This window comes from Apus apus, chromosome 3, assembly GCF_020740795.1.
Source record: "Apus apus isolate bApuApu2 chromosome 3, bApuApu2.pri.cur, whole genome shotgun sequence".
Taxonomy (NCBI): domain Eukaryota; kingdom Metazoa; phylum Chordata; class Aves; order Apodiformes; family Apodidae; genus Apus; species Apus apus.
Genome location: NC_067284.1, coordinates 33,368,191 through 33,391,018, shown reverse-complemented (window position 1 = coordinate 33,391,018; position 22,828 = coordinate 33,368,191). Strand labels below are relative to the sequence as shown.

At 40.0% G+C, this 22,828-nt stretch overlaps 1 protein-coding gene across 3 annotated transcripts in view; it reads left to right on the top strand.

The window, feature by feature from the left end:
• PDE7B (phosphodiesterase 7B) overlaps positions 1–22,828 on the top strand; it is a 169,379-nt gene that overhangs the window by 140,120 nt on the left and 6,431 nt on the right. For all 3 annotated transcript variants that reach the window (XM_051614723.1, XM_051614724.1, XM_051614722.1), the window contains 7 exons: positions 10,594–10,745; positions 12,015–12,078; positions 13,624–13,719; positions 15,346–15,446; positions 16,930–17,061; positions 21,256–21,347; positions 22,422–22,566. In XM_051614723.1, the coding sequence (XP_051470683.1) occupies positions 10,594–10,745; positions 12,015–12,078; positions 13,624–13,719; positions 15,346–15,446; positions 16,930–17,061; positions 21,256–21,347; positions 22,422–22,566 (782 nt within the window). The remainder of the gene's footprint in view (positions 1–10,593; positions 10,746–12,014; positions 12,079–13,623; positions 13,720–15,345; positions 15,447–16,929; positions 17,062–21,255; positions 21,348–22,421; positions 22,567–22,828) is intronic.

Sequence of the window (22,828 nt, the reverse complement as noted above, 5' to 3'; positions counted from 1 at the left end):
GTGCTGCACGTCTATCAAAAAGGAAGAGATAGAAATGTCACTATTGCAAACTATTGAAAAGTGCCTAATACGGTAAAACTTTGGCACCCTGTTACAGTTATTTGGGGGCAATAACTGAGAGGCAGCAACTCTATACTGAAGGCTCTTAGAGTAAGAGAGGGCTGAAGCAAACAAAATTCTGTATTAAATACCCTCCGAAGTTATAAAGAAAGGTGTTTGTAACTCCAGCTTCTTGTGAATTCAGATAACTGAGCTTAGTGATTGTTCCCTCTACCACCTAAAATATTATTCCAAGTAACAGTACCACCCTTGTTTTAAAGTAAGGGAAAACACTGGAGCTCATTCTTGAACAAAGTTGACATTCATTTTGAAAATTGACTTGAAAAAAATAAATCAGGGCATTGCTATTTAATGTCAGACCAAAGGTTACTTAAATGTAACTTTCTTAGCATACTTACAAATGCAGCCAAACTAGTGGATTTTTCCCTACTATGGCTATCAAGAATTAACACCCAGTTTTCTTTTTTCTGGAGTCCACAGTAAAGCCCCTGTGTAACTTAAGATACTGCTAAGTGTTTTTGAATAGGAGAACTTCCTGTGCTGTGAAAATGGGCTCTTCTGTAGCCCTAACCAAAGCCAACTGTATTAATGCTACCTTCTTGCTGTCTGAGCTAACGTCTGTGATGCTATCCACACATTCCTCCAGTGCCTCTGCAATGTATAGAAAGTTAGTGAGCGTCGTTTCACCTTGTCAGTGCCAGGCTGTGAGGACAATAAGATTTTCCAGGATCCTGTCTGGAATAGATGCAAGGCTTTAGCATCTTCCCGTCCTTCCTCTGCCTAGCTGCAAGCTTTCCTGGAGGTGTAGTTGCACTGGTGGATTTGGGGATTCTTCAGTTGATTCTGAAATGCAAAACTGAATGTAAACTATTCCCGTGTCACCAAGAACTCCTCAGTTCTGCCTTTTGAGGAGCAGAGGTTTGCCACAGCTTCTGTAGTCAGTCCCTGCAACTTGTGGAGACCTCCGTGACCAACCAGCTACTCGTTTGTGTTGACTGTGTCGAGTCAGAAGCTCAACTTAGCATTAGAAACTTATTTTCCGGAAGTAATGGGATGAAATAGGCAAGTGTAAGGTGCCATCGAGCAGCTGAATACAATATATAAATGAAATAATAGCAATTCCAAAGCAAGCCTCACAAATTTTAGGAAAGTTTGGCTCTGAACTTGGTTGCTTTAGCTTATAGCTGAACTTAACACAAGTTGAAATTCATGGTGGCAGTTTATTGGCAGTTCTGCATTTCTGTGAGTGAAATGAACCTTTTTTGTGCTCACAGGACAGAAAAGGAGTTAAACTGAATATGTGCAGTGTCATAACTCAGAATTTGTAGCACTTCTGTGACGAAAATTAACTGGATCCAATTATCCTTTTAGCTAAGCATAGTTTGAGTTTGAGAAATAAAGGACTGTAGAGTGAGGCAGCAATAATTTAATTCTCTGATTGACAAAGTTGCTCAATGAGTCACTGAACCAGATCCCTTCACTGATTAATATGCATTGATTAAAATCACTTTCATTATCTTATGATGAGTTGTGCTGGTGACTGTGGTGATACTTTTCTTCATTGCATTAAGCAGAAGTTTAAGGGAATTCCTTGTGATAAATCTAGACTTGTGGGTGAGTGTGCCACAATAACCAAGAAGACCTCACCCTGCTCCAGTTAAATAAGATACTCTGGTTTATAGCCATATTAAATTAAGGAGAATAACAAAATAACATAGGTTACATCTGCCATGAGTAAGTTTTTCTTGACAAACTTGCTTGTCAAGCTTTAAGTCAGAAGACAAGGAGATTCTTAAGATTTAAACAGTGGTTCTCCAGTTTCCTTCTTGTTTATGCAGAGCTTTTCTCTGGATTTAATTTTTGCTCAGAAGGGGCAAAATTATTAGCCTCTAATTGACTTTATTTAAATATGTCTGTCATGGAGTAATATAATTGAAATTGTTTCTGCTTGTATTTTTAACTTGTCCTGAAAAATTCTTCATTAGGGTCACTTAGCTTTGTCACACTCTTAGTCATGCCATAGCTTTTGTTATCTTGCACCCACTTATTTTCAGTAAGCATCCACACTATCCCTGTGTCTGATAGACATTTCATCTCCCTATATATTGATCTAGAAGGGATGAAAAGGAAAGGGAAAGGATATAGTATGTGACCTGCAAAGTGGAGTCTCTGTACCAAAGCGGTGTTACCTGCAGAGATGTCTCGTTTCTTACACACTGCACAACAGGAATGTAGAGTGGCATTTGGGCATATCTAAAAGGTCAAAATGTCTCTGAAGGCACTCCAAAGGTGTAACTGTGTATTACCTAGGTTCCTGCTGTATGCAGCAGGCAAAGCATGCAGGCAAAAGTTGAGTCAGAAAAACCCCTGCCTGCTTCAAGCTCAGCTTAGCAAATTAAGTTAGTATAGATGATACACTTTAGTACCAGATGGTGAAAAACAGTGATATTAGGCACCATGCAGTCTCTGTCTTTTATTTGCTGTCTCATTTGAGTCAGGCAAAATCCTCTGGTTTTCAGTCTGTTTGCAAATAAAGTGATGCTTTGCAGACATGTGATGAATTAGGTACTACAGAAGTTGTCAGGGTTGGTAAGGGAAAAGATGAACTCATGAACAAGTCTCCATCTCAAAAGACCAAAGTCTGTGGATGTTTGAATCTGTGGTTTCTGCCTGTCTACAGAAGGGTACATTTGCAAAATTTACATTCATTTTTGGTTTTCAATTTTGAATTACTCCAGGGCTTTCAGGTAGGGCCCATCTCCAGGGAAAATAAAACTTAACCGCAGCCACCAACCCAAATCTGAACCATCAAGTAACCTGAACCCAAATGAGTTAGGTTAAAAAGAGTTTGGTTAACTGTCTTGTTTTGTTGCCTTTGGCTAAAAAAAGATGTGGGAGTGAGAGATGCCTTTTCAGATGTTTTTGACCCAGGTTAAATTAGGACACTAAAAGTCTTGTGAGGAAGTCTCTAGGGCTGATTGAATTACTTGGATCCCAACCCAGCCTGTGGAGATGAGTCCAGAGTTCCAGATGGTTATTAAATTAGAAAGGGAGAGATCTTATGAGGTCTGCATCATTTCTACATAATACCTCCATTAGTTCCTCATGGATAAGCATGTCCAAAAGATACTCATCAACATCCCAAAGGCACACAGGCTTCTTAATCTGGTTAGCTTGGGTCTGGTTTGAATGGCAAGAAAAATTCCAGAACTTAAGTCAGCCTGTGGCCTTGCTTTCAGTTTCCTGTTCAAGGAAGAGGACTTGGGATTCTCTTAACAATGTTTCAGCACAAAGATTGTTATATTTTCTAGTAACACTTTACTATACTAAAGAAGTCTTCTTGTAATTGGAAATTAGTCTGATTTCCCCTTTTTCATCATTGCTGTTGTTGTTGCTGTTGTTGTTTAGGGTGTTGTTTGTGTTTTCAACAGTTGTTATCTGCAAAATTTAATAACCAGGTAGATTGAAAAGCGTATTCTACTTCCTGCCATTCATGCTTCTTGTTTAGCTTTTATGCTACATTTGTAAAAAATGAAAGCCAAAATGTAAAAATGATTGATGCCTCTGCCCTCATATGCTAACAAATAGCAGCAGTTTGGGTTATAAATGCTTCAGAAGAGTGAGAGTGCTTGTGAGAGTGAGCAGAGCAAACAAAAATCTCAATGTGCTTCACACACAAAGTGTTAGCGAACACTGACCTGATTATACCTCTTTATTATTTTATTATATTTTTAATACAGATTTGGGATTCAGTTCAGCTGAGAATGTCCCTTTAAAAGTTTCCAAATGATGCGTGATCCATTCTGCCACCCCACCTTCTTTTCCCTGATTAGAAAAGGGAAAGGGTGTACTGAAGATAACACTGAGGATATTTTCCAAATGACCAGAGGAAAAGAAAGAACAAGGAGAAGGGATCATTAAGATGATAAATGAAAGTTGGGTTTGCTGTTATTACAGGTTATGTTGCTTTTTCTCCAGGGGAATGAAGGGGGAGAGGATGTACCATTTCCTGTTGGGGAAACTATAATCAGCTATAGAACATTTGCAGATTTAGGAAAAAAGGTCCTGACTGCGCTAGTGTATAAAGACTGAAGTGGCAAAGTGAAGGTTCAAATTGAAATGGTAATGACTTTGTGGAGAAATGGAACACAACATGCTGTTTCTAAAGAACTTGTAGGAGGCTTAATAAAAGACACCAAGATGTATGTTTGCCTAAAGGTGATTGATGACCCCAATAAAGTCTGCAAACTGTGAAGAGAAACACATCTAAATCTTTAAGTTTTATTTCTGTTGTTAGGTCTAATATTCTGTTGCCTAACAGAATCCTGTAGGATCTTTGAAATACTAGCTTCTCCAGAACCTGGTGTAGTAGGATAATTCAGTATGTAAGTGGAATAATCTGCAAAATCAAGTTCTGTAATCACTTTCAAACACTATCAAAAGGAATATGTCTTTTGGGATGGGGGGGAAACTGCATGATCAGTGTTCTTCAAGATGCCAACATTTGCAGGAACTTCATGGTTTGGAAACTGAGCTGTTGTAAGCCACCATCACCTCAAGTGATGTTCAAAGAAAAGGAAATCTTATAGCAAGGTGATCTAGAAAGCTGGTGTCTCAGAACCTCTCACATTGCATTAACTAAATTAGCCAAAGAAGTGCGTGAGCACCTCTTCTGTAAACAGGACTCTGCGTTGATTTGGGGCACTTGTGCAGGTGATTGCAGAATGGAAACTTGACAAACTGCTGAAAGTTTTAAAGATATTTTGGTTTACATCTTCTAACTTTCTCTTTTTCTCTGATGTCTTCAGAGTCCCCTCTCTCTTTCTCACAGCCTCTTTCCTAGTTGAAAAAATGTTTACCCATTTAAAGATAAATAATTAAGTTGTAGCTCATATGAACAGTGGCAGCTAACAGAAAGTACTTGACTTCTAAAACTGAATTTTATAAGAAGTCAAGGAACAATTTTTTTTTTTAATAGAGAAGCAAGTGTAAACAAAATGTTTATAACACAACCTTTTTGGATTCCCATATAGCTTGAGGAAGCCTCATAAGGATTTCTACATTGATAAGATTTCAGTACACCATTTGTTTTGCTGTAGGAATTACATACTGCAAGGTGTTCATCTCTCTTGTCTTAGTTGTGGTGACCAGCATGTATTCAGATGATAAAATTGGTATTGGCATAATATTACTATTTTTGAGTGAAATTCTCACACCAGATGCAGATAATTGAGAAGTAGAGCTGGGATATTCATCGGAGCTTCTTGGTACTTCTACACTAATTGAAAAGCTTTCAGACAACAATTCCTTTACTTACATTTCTGGTGCTTAGTGCATTTTCTCAGACCTTTCCTCAGAACTGCAGTGTTTCCTTTCCGAAAGATTTATGAGCTGCAAGTTGCAAGGTAACAGGAAGGCTTGGACAGTACAAAGAGAAGAATTATCTGTTCTTGTACTTTACCAGTGCCTTCTCTAAAATTAAAATTTGAAATGTTAAGTTTGGAATGAATGCTTAGACTGCCTGTGCCAATTTGGGTATCCCTGCTTATACTGCTGTTGTCTTTTGGATAATACCATAAATCCATAATGTAAGAAGATACTAAGGCACAGCAGGTGTTTTTTTTTTCTATCATCAGTGCAATGCTCTCTTCTTTATAAGAAAAATGTAACAGCTAAGTCATGCAATGAGTATGCCAAACAAGACTTCAGTAAAGGCAATCTAAATGCCTGGTATGATTTGACACACAGACATCAGTTATTTCTCATAAGTCAATTACATATCTCTTGGATTCTCAAATAAAAGCCTTCTAATCAGCTGTAAAACTAGGAACCAGTGCAAGAGATCGCATCTGTAAAGTATAGATCCAGAGACATACAGTTTTCTCAGAGTCCTGGCTGTTTGCAGACTGTCCAGACAGTAAATTGCAGGCCTGATCCTCTCACTTTACTTTCCAGATATTCCAGCACTGTTCTACCAATCCTGCCTGACTCTTCAGGCATACGGTTGTACAGCAGTGGCTGAGTGCAGAATAGTTTTGCATCCTTGGAAGAGGGGAAAGGATCTTCCAAACCATATAAGTCAAGGCAGGTGCTTGAGGACCTGATTTATTCCCCATCCTTTTGGAAAGAAGGGGAAAAACACTTTCTGCTTCTGAATCAGTTGCCTGTTGAAAATTAATAAAACTTTGGTTACCCACTCATGCTGCGGGGTGACCTGTTTGCATTGTACACTGAAGTGCAAGAATATAAAAAAGGCAATACTGCGAAGGAAAACTCAAAGCCTTCTTTAAATGCATAACCAAGTTTGTTTACTTTGAAAGAACAAAAACAACGTAATGAGCATCTGGTGCAGAGTTCAGTACATCCTTGTCCAAATTTGATTTATGTGACTGTTTCTGGATGTTAACCAGTGTTAACATAACCTCCACCATTTTAAATTCACGCTGCCTGTGGGCATGTGCTAGCACAGCAACGGGGAAGAATTCTGAAAGAAAACTGGTAGCAGTTCCTAGAGCAGGAAACCTCTTTCCCTGAAATAACAGAGGCTGGGATGTAGTGAGCCATGGATCATGTTAAGGCGAGCAGATCTGTGTAACTGGAGGAACTTTGTTAGGAGAGAGAAGGCAGCCGTTGATTCCTGTAAATATTAACTTCTTGAGGGCCACATGTGGTAACCCAGCATCGTCCCCTGGTCTGATAGTGTGTAACTGTGATGTGGATATCAAATGACCCAAGGAAAAATGCAACCACTTTGGCTGTCTCCTTGAACACATCAGGAGATACGCTGTGAGCTCAGGCCATCTGTGGTTTTGAAGGCAGAAGTTAAGCTTTGCCAGGAATGCTTATGTGGGCACTTGTGTAAATGTGTATGTAATCCACACAATATGTGTATCTGTATGTAATCCATACAATCACTTTGTTCTGTATACAAAGACAGGATTCTCCAGCCACCGTGCTAAGCAGTAACTCTACTGCATGTGAGAATGTGCATTTTTTTAAAAGATACAGATGATGCTTTTTTTAGGTGAACAAAACATTCAGGAGTTATCGCAATTATTGAAGATGAACACAGTTCTCAGGGGAAGTTTTATGGGTAGAAACAACATGTCTTTCATGTTAATTTCAAAATTGCACATAATTACTAAATCCTTCCCATGTGAGCCTTGCAGCTTGTGTTCTTCAACTAGATAACATAGCGTATGTTTTAGCCTCCATAGTTCCTTGATTGAAGTTCAGTGATATCTGCAGCAATGTTTTTTATTCATTTACTTGTAATTCAGTTTAACCTAATTAGAAGAAGCTATCAATAACTCTTTACGTTTCAAAGTCATTATATGACTTGCATCAGGTGTCATCACCAAAATTTAAAATTGAGAATTTAAATTGAAACTTACAGTTGTCAATAAAGAAGTGGTACGTTCAGCATATTGCTGTAAGTCATTCACCTAAACCTTTAATTTAATTTTAAGACTGCATCATGATGCTGTGTCAGCTGGTGGATCCTGTGTGCAAGGAGATCCAGGTGCGATTGCTGAACTGAGGACAGAGTTCGAGCATTCACCCTCAGCTGCTTCACCTTCTGTTCTTCTTTTTTCATCGTCCTTTTTCTCTCAGCTTCATATAGCTGTCTTTTTTCTTTTTTTTTGTTTGACACCGATTTTTCTAGGGGAAAGACATCGTGCTAATGAGATTATAATAGTTCGGGGTGTCTTGTGCTTGAAGAGGAGCAGAGTCTTAGTCCAGTTTTATGCCAGACACCATCATAATGAGATACTTTATTGTGGATGGCCTAGTAGCCTGCTAAGGGTCATAGCAATCATCTGACAAGTCCTGTGATTCATAGACAAATAACTTATTACTGAAATGGCCCACAGGATGTGATTTTAACATGATACTCTTTAAGTCAACATCCAGAGTTTGTGTGTGGATAGACTGCAGTGCGGGATTTGGGATATTCCATCAGGAGCCCAGTTTTGAAAATACTCTTCCTGCCATTCTTCATCAGTACTATGAACTCCTTCCCTTATGAATGAAAATACAGGGCAACAGATTACTATGGGTAATCTTTTTTGCATAATATATTATAATACAGTGCTCATCTGAAGCAGCAATTCATGTTTCAAAGGCACCATCTGCCAATAATTAAATTTCAGTTGAGACCCGGGACAGCCATCCAGAGCAACATGACAAAGCAGTGGCAAAAAGTTTGATGGTTGAATTCAGAAAATTCATTTCACGATAAGAAATTATTTATTTAAACCTAATGTGTTTGTCATTTGGAAAGTATTTGTGCTCCTGAAATAATCTGCTAATCCAAAGGATAAAAGAACCACTTCTTCATAATCCAACATATGGCTGCTTATTGGGACTTGGGCCAAACCTTCACCTTTAAATCATCCTCAGCAACACTTTGGGTGAGTTTTAAAGGCAGTTCAAGAGAACACGGGAGGCAACTTCAGTTATCTGTCTTTAACTGAAAAAGCAGATACTAACTTAGATAAAAATTAGCTGAAGCAACTACTGATTTTTCATGTACAAAAGGGAAGTTTTCTGTATGTTAAAATTTAAACATGTCACCCAAAAGCAGTGGCAGTCTGGGGGCAAAGATGGAATCAGGAAAGTGGGGAGGTTGAGAAACAGCTGACAAAGTTTAAAAAATGAGTTAATGTTAAGCGTGTTTTGTTATCCAGGAATTAAACTGAATGCCAGCCAGTTCTTAGCAGCACTATATAAATTAAAAGAAATGCAAAAACAAGTCTGCTAGTTCCTCCACATGTCACTGGGTAGCTGTTAGCACCTATGTTAGTCACTCCTTCAGCAGGCCATGAAATTGTTCCAGCTTTTAAAATGTGTGAGAGAATTAAGACAGGTGCTGGCAGATCATAAATGAAAATCTAACCTTCAGGCTGATACAGTGGTGACATTGTTACTGTTTGCAGTCTTGAAAACACATGGCTTGTCAAGTTGCAATAAAATTTATGTTGTGCTTTTACATTATTATAACTCAGTGAGGTCTCTGGAATGCCCACAAGAAGTGTGAGACTTACAGGTCTAAGAAAAAACATTAATTATTGATACTCAGTGTGTAAGTATATAGTTTTTTGTTGTCACTGACTTTGTTTTGCTTAATAGCTGTTGGATTACTTAAGGAAGGAGCATGCTTCAGAAGGTTCTCACACATCTGCTGTTGGAAAAATCGAACACTGAACCAGCTACGATCCAATGAAACCCTAATGACTTCTCTGGAAAACCTCTCAGTATAATACTCATGAAACCAGCATATATATTCGTATTTTAACTTTACAGAACAAATAACATTTTTGCATAAAAAGAAATAGAATCGAGAGAGTCATCTTCAGTCCAGTAATATTTTTCCTGAGCTCTTATTTAAACATGAAATCCAGTTAATTGCTAGGCAGCTTCTTATCTCACGCAATCCTTTCTGTTTTCTAAAAGGAGTGCTTAATCTTCAGTTTCTCACAGGGTTCCTCTTATGAATAAAACTGTGTAGAGTCTTACCACCTTTGAACAACTGTCCAGTTTCTGTCTTCCTGTTTGACATATCTTATACCAGACTGCAAAGTGAAAGCATCAAGACTATATGTGAGGTTTCTGTTAAGAGTCCAGATGAAATTCCTTAAGTCCTTATCAGTTTTAGGAAGCCTGCATATTATTATTACTAACAGGAAGGTAATTTAATTACTCCAGTGGCTTATTTAATCACTGTATAAAGACTTCCTTGAATTTTTGTGTCACATCTATCCCTATATGAAAATCTCCTAATACAGTTTTAGGGAATTAGAATTATCCTAGTAGAGTGAAAAAAACATATTCTTTTGTGTATCTAGAAATACATGTGTTGCCTGAATATATTTGTTTTCCTAAGTGTAGCACTGAAAGATTGTCTTAATTTCTAATTTGCCTTATTATGTAGGAAGGACAGCAGAAAACATGATAGGATGATTAACCTACTCTTACTATTTTCCCTCTTTCATTTTCCAAAAAGTGGGTCATACATTTATGCTTTTAAACTGTATTTTGGCATCGCTTTTTAGGTTCTGTATCCAAGATCGCCTCGTAGGCTAGTGCTGTGCAATGTTAATGATGTATTCTAGTGACAGTCCTGTGAGGTAGCAAGGTAATGCCATTTTCAATGGAATGGGTAGGGAACAGAGGCACAGAAGAGTAAGAGCAGCTTTCTTGTACATAACTGCCTAGTAATTCAGGATCCCTCTAGACAGCTACTGTTAGGTGATCTATCCCCCCCCCAGTGACTGAGCCTGGATCCCATTAAAGCCTGTGGCAGGCAGTGTACTGAACTCCGATCTTCCAAGTCCTACATTACTACTCTGACTGCTAGAATGTATATCCTTTCTGAAATAAACAGATACATTATGCTGAAGGACAGGGATTTGAATACTGCTCCTTCATGTGGCTTGGCAAGAAGCACAAGCTTTATTATTTCTCTTATTAAGTGAGAATGTCATCCTTCACCTTGGGTTTAATGGCTTGTGTACTGATTGCCTTTCACAGATACTACACTCTCAGGGGAAATCGGCACCAAGAAAAAAGTGAAAAGACTGTTAAGTTTCCAGAGGTATTTCCATGCATCCCGGTTACTGCGTGGAATTGTACCACAAGCCTCTCTGTACCTACTGGATGAGGACTACCTTGGGCAAGCAAGGGTAAGATGGGTCTCCAGATCTCCCTTGTTTTAAATAATATTCCAGAGAGTGTCAGGTTTTTTTCAGTGTTCAGATAAGCAAATACATGGCTGATCTTTCTTAAATTACCCATGTTACTTGCCTGCCTCGCAGCAAACAGACTGTCCATTCCTCCTTTGTGGTTACAACTTTGAAGGCTTAGTCTCAAAACAAAAAGAAAATGTCTAAATCTACTCAGCATTTTCAGATTCTGTCAACTGAAATTATAATCTCGATTTATAAAAGGATTAAGTGTATCCCTGGCTGAGTTACTGAATTGAGTAAGTGCAGCCTCAACACAAGATCTAGTTCATCCTCTTGAAAAAAGACAGCTGTCTCTCAGCTGGCGTGGAGCAGCTATTAGGCAACCCACTATAGCTCTCCGACATGGCAAAGGTTAGGAAACAGGGCAAGTTCACTGCAAAGAATTTCACAATAATCAAAAGGTAATTCTCTTATTTTGCAGCTCTTATACTTGCTTTGAGTGATATTTTCTAACAAAATTTGCACAGCTGGTGGCAGTGGGATTATGTGCCTAGGCCATTTTTATTCTCTGCAATAGAAGACTACGTGCCAGGTGTTAGAAAGTAACTAAGAATCCAGAACTGGTTTGGATATAGACCAAGTGATGGAAGTAAACACACATTTCATTCATGCAATACACCACTGAAGGGTTGTGTAGTCAGTCCAGACTTGGTCTCTTGACTGAACTGATGTAGCTATAAAAATGCTGTGTATGGTGGTAATGATGGATTCTTCTGTGTGGCTGAGGTGGCTTCACAGAAGCACTGCACCTAAGTTCATAAAACCTATTTCTGTTCCTTGGTTTGTTTAGCAAAATGCAGCTCATCATATTCACTATGAGAGCTAATATTGTGGTGTAAAAAAAAAAAAAAACAACAGCTGAGAGAATTGGTACTGAAGTGATTTTGAAACATGAAAGAGCTGAACAGTAAAAGAGACTATTTTCATATGTTTTGGTTTATATTTTTCCACATTTGGAGCCTGATATGGAAGATACTTTAGTGTCAAGTCCAAAACCTCCTCAGTTAGAAGTGCAAGTGATATTTTATTCAGTATAGCTAAATTTGGTTCCCAATGTCAGATATTTCAAATACATCTCTAACACTTTCCCATGCAAAACTTTAATGCTGCAGCAGCCAGTCCTGTGATTGATGTAGAATACTAAGTCAAATCTGCTTTACATTTTGACATACTAGTCATTTGCCTTTCCTTATTTGCTTTTTCTAGCACATGCTATCCAAAGTGGGAATGTGGGATTTTGACATTTTCTTGTTTGACCGCTTGACAAATGGTAAGTAATTTTTTTAAAGGTTTTATTTGAATATGACTATTATAAAAATCCCTAATTAATTAATTGCTGAATGTTTCCAGTTTAGATTACTGAAGAGAAATCAGACACAGTTAGCTTCTCTTAAAATCACATCCTTGAACATTTTCAGGCTTTTCTCAGAATGTTCACATCTATAGGATAGTATTTAAAGTGTGGTTTTGTATTAATTTAATCTCCTATATTTATTGTGGTCACCTTTTCAAGGAGGTGTTTCAGTTTCCTTTACCTGGGAAATTCCAAAGGTACTTCAAATTAGATATATTGGTTGATAAGTCCAGATCTCCATAATCAGTCGATTTCTTTGAATGTGAAATACCTTTAACTGAAGATACCCATGCTTCTGTTCAGCAGCAAAAATTAGGAAATCCATTAAGATGGTAAAAACCTGTGAAATATTTTGTCTAAGTATATGCCCGTAACAGCACCCTGCTCTTTCCCCCTAGTGCCTAGGCAATGCCTCTTGGTGAGGTAACTGCTGAAGAGTGTCATGATCCCACCTTCCTCCTTTCTGTATTGCTCATAGGAACAAGATCACTCATTCCTCATGCCCAATCTAATTAGTTTTGGCTGTGGCAGAACGTGTAGAAAAAAGTTGGTTTAGAGGTTACTTCAGCTGAGGGACTGGCAGTGAAGAGTGGAAAGGACTGCAGATGGCAAAGGAGGCAAAGGCATAATTCTTCTAAGTTACCTTTCTGCACCCCTGCTCAGTAGTAAAGACCAAATAAGTTTCCATGTCCTCTTTGTACATGTATTTATTTTCTTTCCTGAGGTCCATTAAATAATTCAAACATTGTTTATACATCGTATGGTTTGGTTGGTTTGGAGTTTTGTTGCTAATGCTGAATTGTGCAGTGCAAACTTTAAAAGATGTGTGATGGATGGTTGATCATGTAATACTGGTTAGGCCCCACTTTGCCGGTATTCCCAGCATTGGATTCACAGTAAGGTCAGTGTATGTTACAGTGGGACTGAAGACCATAAATGCTGAAACTCATGTTTTCTTGTCTGCGTCATCACTAGGAGATGCAATTGTAGCTGAGCTAGGTGCATGGGTTAATTACATGTTTGTACAACCATGTGTAAAATAAAAAATGTAATTACAGACTGCTGATTTCTCAGTAGTCAATTAATTAGTACAGTATGGCAAACTAAAGTGGCAGAAAAGCCATTCTTCTTCCTGTCACTTCTGGAGGGAGACCTGGATTATGAAGATGATGTGGCTCTCAAGGCTGTCAAAACCCTTCCAGTTAAGACCATGTCAGTTCCCCATCTGTGTCATGTTGAAGCAGCATGTAGACACGAGAGTGGCCCACCACTGATACAGCCGTACCATCAAATCTTGATTATATATAGAAGTCATTTGAGTATGTGAGTGTCATCTAAGCTCATATGATAGGAGTTAAGGTGATGAGAGCTGACTCATAGAACATTACCAAGATTTTTAGTCTTGCTTGGTTTGTAACTACATGTCAAGGGAATCTAAGAGTTGTTATTTTCTGCTTTTAGGAAACAGTCTCGTAACACTGCTTTGTCACCTCTTCAATGTGCATGGACTTATTCACCATTTCCAGTTAGATATGGTTACGTTACACAGGTTTTTAGGTAAGTGCTCACCATAAAGATGTCTTTAAATGCAGTTTACAGCTGAAGAAGGGCATCAAGGCATCAGCTTGGTCTGCATATCTGTGTAAGCCATGATGTTGTTGCAAATATTTCAGTAAAAAAAAATCTGTGATATATATTAGTGTACCATTTACAGGCACTTGGGTACTTGTTTCACTACTTACTAAGTCAATGGAGGGACTTCAGAAGGCTTTGCACTGGGCTGAAGCATCCCAGTACCACACATAACACTGGGGATGAAAAAGTGTGCCAGGCAGAGATGTGGCTGGCCAAGTGGGCCCAGGCAGACACTGCAAACCTACCCCTGCACAGCACAGTTGTGGTGCAGTGTCATTATTTTAGTCACTAATAGACCACTGAGACCCAGGACAGTTAAAACTTATGTGCAAAATTTAACAAATTATATCAAGCTGTCTGCACTGAATAGTGTTGATGAAAGCCCCTGCTGCTGTTACTGCCAACAGAAATATTAGCCCCATGCTGTCAGCAAACCAAAAGAAGAAACTGGCCAAAATCAGTGAGTTTTTGCATCATGTTTTGAGTGCAGCTGAATGGCGGTTTGTTAGGCTGTCACACAGAGTTTCAAAGGCAAGGCCTCTTCTTTAAGACTGCGTAATTGTCACTTCTGGGAAGCATTCCTCTGGTGTGGAGGCAGACAAAATCTCCCTGCCATTCCTGACTCCTGTGGGCAGCCGCGAAGTGGATGCTCAGATAACTGGAGCTAGCGGTGTTCAAGGGTTTAAAGGATTACCCACTGTAACTGCAAACGCTTGTGGAGCTGGAAACAAGCAGAAGACTAGGACTTGGAGACAAGTACCATGCCCCTTACCTTTTTGTTTGATTAATTTGATAGTGTCTAGGAGAGCACCTTGACCAAGGTCATGTGCAGCTTCCGCTGTTGACGTGGTGTTGCCCTGAGACTACCTAGTGGTGCAGGCACTGCACCAGGTGAGCAAAGTACACACCTCCTAGATTTTCTGTGAGAGTTAAAAGCCTGTCTCTCAGTCTTCCAGCTGGACCAGTTCCAGCCCTGCACGCTAAAACAAGAGGGACTTGTATTTTAAAATGGTTGCTTAGATGGGACAAAAATTATCACAGAGGATTTTGCTCTGAATACCCCAGTGCTTTATCTTTTGATTCTCTCTCTGGAGGATGTAGGAATGCCTTTGACCACTGCTAGTCACTCAAATAACAAATGATGCCGTGTTGTCAGGGCCTCACCCCCTGACAGTGTAAAATAGGTGGGACTGCCTTAATGGCATTACTCCCCTATGACAGCAATGTAAATAATTACACTCCGTTGTGGATAAATTTTCCTCTCTTCCTTATTTATTTTACTCCTGAATGAGAGCCTTCACTAAGGCAAGAAAGAGTTGATTTATGAACTAGAGCCAGTATATCCCCTTGGGCCTCACAAATCCTTTCATGCATTTTTTCTCTAAAGGTATCCCAGTAAGAGCAGCAGTCTAAGTAAGCTACAGATATTTGAAGAAACTCCTTAGGCAGCTGACTGTAAAACCTCAAATTGTATTTTAAATCCAGTTTCCACTTGTGGCCATGGCATTCAGAGACAAAAGGATCTTTATTTTCTGTTTTGGTTCCCAGTTATGGTTCAAGAAGATTACCATAGCCAAAACCCGTACCACAATGCTGTCCATGCTGCTGATGTCACACAAGCTATGCACTGCTATCTGAGGGAGTCCAAGGTAATGACAACGTTTCACCCTGATGTTGCTTTCAGATAATTCTCGATATTTTACCTTCCTAGGATTGGAAAAAACAAAACAAAACAAAACAATAGCAGAAAATATTGCATACTTGAAGTGAGCAACGAGGCAGCAGCAGAGTCAGCTACAGATTACAGACACTTGAAGCAAGCTCTGCAGTCACTATTCATCACACAGGTGACATATTCAAGTGCTGGCATGTAAGTTCCAGCAAGTTATGCCATGTACCAGCCAACTGTGAGTGGCTCCTTTCACCCCGGCCAAGCCCAAGGGCAAGGGCAGTGCCTGCCTGTGCCTCCCTCCCTTCAGGGCACAAGCCCCTCACTTCCATATTTCAGAAAACCAAATTTGGCAGTGCAACACTGCCAGGAAAGAGGAAGACATTCCCTTTGAATCTGTCTGCTGCCAGAATGTCCTGTGCTGCAGCCAGCCCTCGCAGCATGAGGCTGTGATGTTGCTGTAGGTGTCACTGGAAGGCGCCGTAATGCTGAGCCACAGTGTAAGAATAGAGCTCATCTTTCCTGGCTTGACTCAACTGAAGGGAAGTTCTGCTAGAACTAGCTAATTGTTACACCAGATTATAGTAATGGTAAGTGAGGCCAGGAGCAGGCCCCAGCTTTCCTGTATTTCCATCTCCTGTGAGATCTGCAAGTCCCTGCTGTCAAAAAGTGCAGAGGACAAAAGATACCCAGAATCCGTACCAGACTGCTTTTCGTTCCTCATCACAGGATGCTTCTTTCAGCTTACAGACCTCTACTCTGTACAGACTCATTGGACCAGTAATAACTGCCTCATGCTCAGAAACACAAAATGCTAAGACTTCAATTTCTTTCCCCAATGATAACAAAATTTGCTTCTGAATGATAAGCAGTATAGTAGAAAAAAATCTGGGCAGGTTTTCGAATTTGGATGTCTGGAGCTAGAAAGGTAAATTATGTTCTCTAATACAATGCCTGTATTTGAAATGAGATATCCAGTAGCCAAGTTTGACATTTCAAAAGTTTATAAACTCTGCATTTTACAGCACAGTGCTGTACTAGAAAAATGAAGCTCGACGTACTGTTAATATTACTAAATACTATGTGAAGCAGAGCCCTTACCATGTATGCTAACATATGCCAACCTGAGAGTATTCTTACTTATTTTATAAAACTGAATCATTTAGACTGAGCTCAAGCACTTCTTATAACAACAATCCTAACATTGCCATAAACAGTAAACAGATAAGAAGTGCAAACTAATAAAATATGAGTATATAGTCTAATACATTTATAGATGCTAGTTCAACAATCACCTTTAAAAAGCTGTTATATTTTACATTTGTGTACAAATTTGTGTTCTACAAAACTGAGCAATGCCATGATATTAGCTGATTACTTTATTTGCCAAAAGAAAAAAAAAAAGTGTATTGTTCATGTTCTCATGATTAACATGCCAACTTGATTAACATGCTGTGATTCAGCTTGCCAACTTCCTCACCCCGTCGGACATCATGCTCGGACTGCTAGCTGCTGCTGCTCATGATGTGGATCATCCAGGGGTCAACCAGCCCTTCCTGATCAAAACTAAACACCACCTTGCCAGCCTGTACCAGGTGAGACTGCTCATCAAGTGGATGACATATACACTGGTGTCAAGGAGGGTCTAAGCAATTTGCAGTGAAATGTCATGCCCGAATGAGGCAGTGGGGGGTTGTCGATCAAATCAACCTGCAATTTAGAGTCTGGACAGTGTCAGTGAAGCTCCTCACTAGGTTTCTCTTCTTACAGCAAAGCTGATAAAAATGAGAAAGAAGTCGGAAATGTCAGATTTGGTTGAGGCCATTTAAGCCAAATCGGTTGCCTGGGTTATTTCTACTGTAGATCTTCTGGGGTAAGGAAATGTGTGTAGGAGATCTAAAATCACAGAGAGATAGTTTGTACTTCATCTTCTTTCAGTGACCAAGGAGGCAGCAGGCATGATCTAAATGGGCAGTGCTATAAAAGAAACCTTTGCTTCATGTGGCTCTGGTAAAATTAAATAATGAATATTGCAATTAAAAAAAAATTAGTAGATAGCGGAAATCAAGGGAAAAGTTGTAGATATTTACCCAAACATGCCTAGAGATACAAGGAAAGACATGAAAACAGCCAGTGTAGGTCACACCACAGGCTGTCTAGACCAGTATCCTGTTTCTAAGAGCAGCCAACAAGACATCTCAGTGAGAAGCAGAAGCCTGGGATAAGTCCCAAGTTGTCCTTCACCTGGTACAGGTCCCAGCTCTGGCAAGCAATAGTAGAAGACTTCCTGAAACAAAAACACAGACCCTCTTGTTCAGTAACTACCAACAAACCTATCCTGCCCTGATTTCTGTGGTCCTTCTAAAATATATTTGTAGTTTTGGCCCATGGCAATCACTATAGCTCAGAATTTTATCTACAACTGTCCTGTGTGTACAGTCTTTGCACACATGCTTGTATATGCATATCTCCACTCTTTATTTACATATGCATACCAGAGCAATGCTGTAAATCATTTTGGTTGCACTAACCATAATACATAGCTAATTAATGGAAGTGGTATTGGTTTGTATAAGGTATCAGAAGCAGAATATCCCAAATTAAAAATTAATCTAACTAAAGAAGACTCACAGATAGCTGTGTACCTCTCTACACAACCTTAGCAAGTGGAGAGTTGTTGTACCCTAAGTGTCAGGCCAGCTGAGGAGGAAGGGAGAAAAGCCAGGGGACTTTGGGAAGGTAATGTTAATGAAACTTTGAAGAGAAGTGGGGAGAGCCATTCCACAAAAACCCTGCCTCTATTAAAAGGTATAAACAACACATTAATAGTGGGAAACAGCAATATATAATTAGGTTGAAAGTTCTGGCTGGTCTGAAAGAAATGTAGCTAAAATAAAATGCTACCATCTTGATGACATGGTTTCTGCTCAGCTAACTGGGCTAGAATATATTTTCAAATGTTGGTTAGAAAAGGCAGTGACAATACAGCAAATGTCATCTTTCAACAGCAAATGTGATTTTTAAGTATTCTGTTCAGGAATGTTTACTAGCAAGCTTTACTTACATTATTTTATCTGAAATAGATCCCAGATTGTTTCCAAAGATTTTAGTTGTACACAGAATATGAATGCCAATAAAAATAACAATGCTGGAAACAAGTTTTGCTGACAACATTTTTAGTAAAAAATTTAGATTAAGTGAATAGTCTTTAAAACAATAAATTATATTCTTCTCAAGATTAGGACTTTAACATGTGCTTGAAAAGGAAACAAAAAAGTTCTAGGGCTTTTAGTTTTTAAATGGCAGAGCCACAGGACTGCTGGGGCTAATCAGAAAAGTAATTGAACAGAAGTAAATTTGAACATAGTTGGCAAACATCTGTCACCGAGGTTCTGGCTGCTTGCATTTAACAGGGAAGTCATATGACTTCATGCTCCGTTGTCACTTTTTAGCTTGACCTTCCCTTTTCCTTCCTCCAAGTGCTTGAAGTGTGGGAAGCTAGACAGTGCAACAGCTTCCCTCCCTTTCAGTGCTCCCTATAGCAGCAGGCAAAGAGCAGAAACTTACAGGAGTTGAAATGCTCTGGGATGGGTACCTGAGTTTACTTTTCCCTTTGAGTAACTATTAGTTGGATGAAGGAGAGTTCTTGGATACCTGCACACTCAGGTGTGTGGCCAAAGAGCAACTGCATCCATGGAGTGTAATTCCCAGATGAAGCAGGTGCTGCTGAAGCAGCTCCTCCCAGCAAGTATTGCCACTGTGCTGGAAGGGAAGCGGGGGCACAGGGTGCTCCAAGGGGGTTCTCCTCAGCTGGGAAGACAGACTGGGGTGGCAGGAGCTGTGCACACAGGCAGTGCCTTAAACCTTCACAAAAGCCAAAGCTGACAGTCAGGCAGGGTTTGTCTAATTTACCTTAGGGTAGGAAGATGGCAGCCTGTGAATTTGAGGTGACTTGGGACCAGGATTTGGCTCAGAGATTAGTGAAGAAAAAGGAAAAAAAAGAAAGAAATTGTTGTTATGACCTATTATATTCCCATGTTTTTCTTGGTCAGAGTGCAGGGTTGCAGAAGTCCATCCTGATGTATTTAGGCAAAAGGAGAAGAGGGGTATTTAAGTTGGCTAATGAATAGAATCACTGTCAAAAGTAATTCAGATATTGCGTAGCTGATCCTGAGTTCTAAATCTGTCAGCTCTTCCAAGGAAAAGGACTTAAGACTGCATGGTTGGAAAGTCTTGGGGTTGGTTTGGTTTTGTTTTCTCCCCCAGTATCCATGATTTCAATTAGGGAAACAAACAAACAAAAAAGCCACAAAGAAATACCAAAGCAATGTATCAGTGATTGTGTGAATGCAAAAGCAGCAGAACTGATTGCGTAAAAATATTGTAATAGGAAATCAGCCCGATTTGCAATCTCACCTTTGCACTAATTTTGAGCACAAAATTGCGAGAAAAATACAGCCAAGATGATCAAAATGCAAATTGGACCTTGGTTACTGGCAATGTTTAGTTTTTCAACAGTCATTAGATGTGACGGGACTACAGAGGAGGATGGGGAAAGCTTAAGGAGAAGTACTGTTCGGTCCCTCTTGGAGGAGTGGAAGCTGTGCGTCCCATCCAGCGGGAAAGGCAGCACTAGTGCAGCTACACCACAGAGCTGTGGGACTGTGCAGAGCAGAGCCTGAGATTCCTAGTGTCGACAGAGAGGGAATTCTGGCTCTGGTTTCCCAAGTGGCAGTGACAGGATGGAGTCCTTGTGCTGCTGCCTGCCCAAAAGTTTTGGTTGCAGTTGGGGTTTTTTTAATCCAGTGCTTGTCCACAGCAAAAGCCATAAAGTGCCCAAAGCAGGCATCAGGTGCCATAACTGCCCTGAGAGAGCCCCCAAGAGGGGCATATCTTTGGGGATAACTGAGGTCTGTGCTGTCCACAGGAAGGGTGCTCCCCTGGGTTGCTTCTCTGCAACAAGTGGATGCTTTTGTGAATCAGAAGAATTGTGCTAAAGGTTTCTCAATGAGTGATGTTTCTGAGGCGTTCAGTGGTAGAAAGTACTCTGTGAACTAAACGAATGGTGATTGGCAATTGCAGTGTGTGTTAAGACAGTAATACAAAGTCATCAGACATAAGATACCCAATTGTAATTTATAGACAACCTAGAAAGCTGGGGTTTGTTCCCTAGGAATTTTTTTCCAACTGAAATTTGGTTCCACTTAGTTGGAAGCAAACAAACAAAAAGGACTCGAAATTTGTTGCAGACTAAGTTGCTGAAGCCTGCAGATGCTCCGTGATGCTGATAATCCTCTTGTCTTCACTGAGCAGCTGCAGACCACTTCCAGTTCTCTTGACTCCAAAGGAGATTTGGCAGTTTAGCTTTCTTTTACTTGTCCACTCTGCTTTCAAATTGTAGAAGCTGAGAAGTCAACCTGGGATCAGTAGGAGGTAGAAATATGATTTTGCACTCGGTCTTTAATTCGTTTGCTAAGAAATCTGTTAGAATGCAAGCTACCTCCCACTTAGATGAGATTAGCTCCTCTATTCACAGCAGGGCTGAAAACCCATGGAATAACAGGACTCTAGGGCTGGCCTTAGCTAGGACACCTAGAAGCACAAGGCCCTTAACTCTAGAAATTCAGACCAATTCTTCAAATCCAAAAGGTGGCTAAAAAGTACACATTTTAGGCTCAACGTTACAGCCCTTCCAGCCAGCTCTAGGTTTTAGGCAATGTGGCAAATCTGTATCTGTACCATGGATATCTGCCTAATCCTTGAATGTATTCCTGTTTATTCCTCCTTAGAATGTTTCAGTGCTAGAAAATCACCACTGGCGATCTACGATAGGCATGCTTCGGGAGTCACGGCTCCTCGCCCATCTGCCCAAGGAGGTGACGTAAGTGTCTGCTGGGGGAAATGAATCCTTGGAACTGGCCCGTGGCTTCCATCTCTCTTCTTAAAAGGAGACTGGCAAAGAGGCCCAGGATTCAGAGTAGGCTGAACTTCCAGCCCTCTCTTGGTGCCAGTGTGAAATCATGAGACAATTTTATACAGCAGAAGTATTTTCTGAGACGTTGCCGCTCCCGCAGCACGGGGCTGAGGCCACCTTTGGTGCTGGGAACATTAGGAGTCCCAGCAGGAATGGACCTTTTCAGATCCATTGTTGACCATTTTCATTTTACATAGCACCAACGAAATGTGGAAAGATTTAGTGATTAAAAAGCATGAAATAGAAAAAAGAAGGAGTTGGTGAAGTAGCATCAAGACTGCTCAGGACTTCCACACCTGACTGAGGAGGTGTGGGTCAGTCCTCACCGTCTTTTTAGGTGAAGCAAAAAAACCCAAACAAACCAGCAGCATAAGCACCCTGGCCAAGTTAATGCTATCTTTTTACCTGCTAGTGTAGTGCAGTGTTATTCCCACCGAGGAATGGAGATGAAGGCAATGAACATCCTGCAATACCAAGTTTTAATCACAGGTAACCTTACCAAAAATATAAACAAGTTACCTGTAAGCAATAAGCTCCATATCCCTCCAGAAATCTCTTGCATCAGACCAACAGCTTCAGTTGTCCTTTAAAGCACTTCAGTCCAGTCCTTCACAGCTTCAATGGCAACTTCAGAAGTGCAGTATTCACCACCCAGTTCTGAGCAGCTGAAGCAAGATGTGATTTTCTAGATGCATCATGCTTTTGTTTTGTTTGGGTTTTTTTTACTTTCCTAGCACTTTGTAGAAGCTTTCAGAGCCACCTGTGCCAACAGGCATTTTTCTTCTACTTTATCTATTCCTCCTGAACCCGTTTCAGCAGCTAGAACAGTTGTACCCTGCAAACCCCAGCAGACTGACCAAACAGATCAGACTGGATCTGTAAAGAAACAGGAAGCTTTATGCTAGCTATGATATGTAGCAGGTTGTTTTGAGAATGTTCAGTGGTTCTATGACTGAAGGGGCTTATTTTCTTTAATTGCAGCCAGGACATTGAGCAGCAATTGGGCTCCCTCATCTTAGCAACAGACATCAACAGGCAGAATGAGTTTCTGATCCGTTTGAAATCCCACCTTGACAATCAGGATTTGAGGTTGGAGGATGCACAAGACAGACATTTTATGCTTCAGGTAAATTTAAAAAATATTTTTCTGCTATTTTTTTAAATTCATTTTTGAAGTAACAATATTCACTCGTGTGTGTTTGAATAGCATATAATAGTGTGTCTGGACATCATCATCTCCTTACCTATCACCATGAACACTTTCCTTCTGCCATCTGGCTTGTCAGGCAAGCATAAGTTGCCTCTGGTATTTCCTTATGAAATTTCCTTGAGTTTAAAAGCTGTGAATGCAACAGATACAGGAGAGTGTCAAATGCTGAGAAATTAAG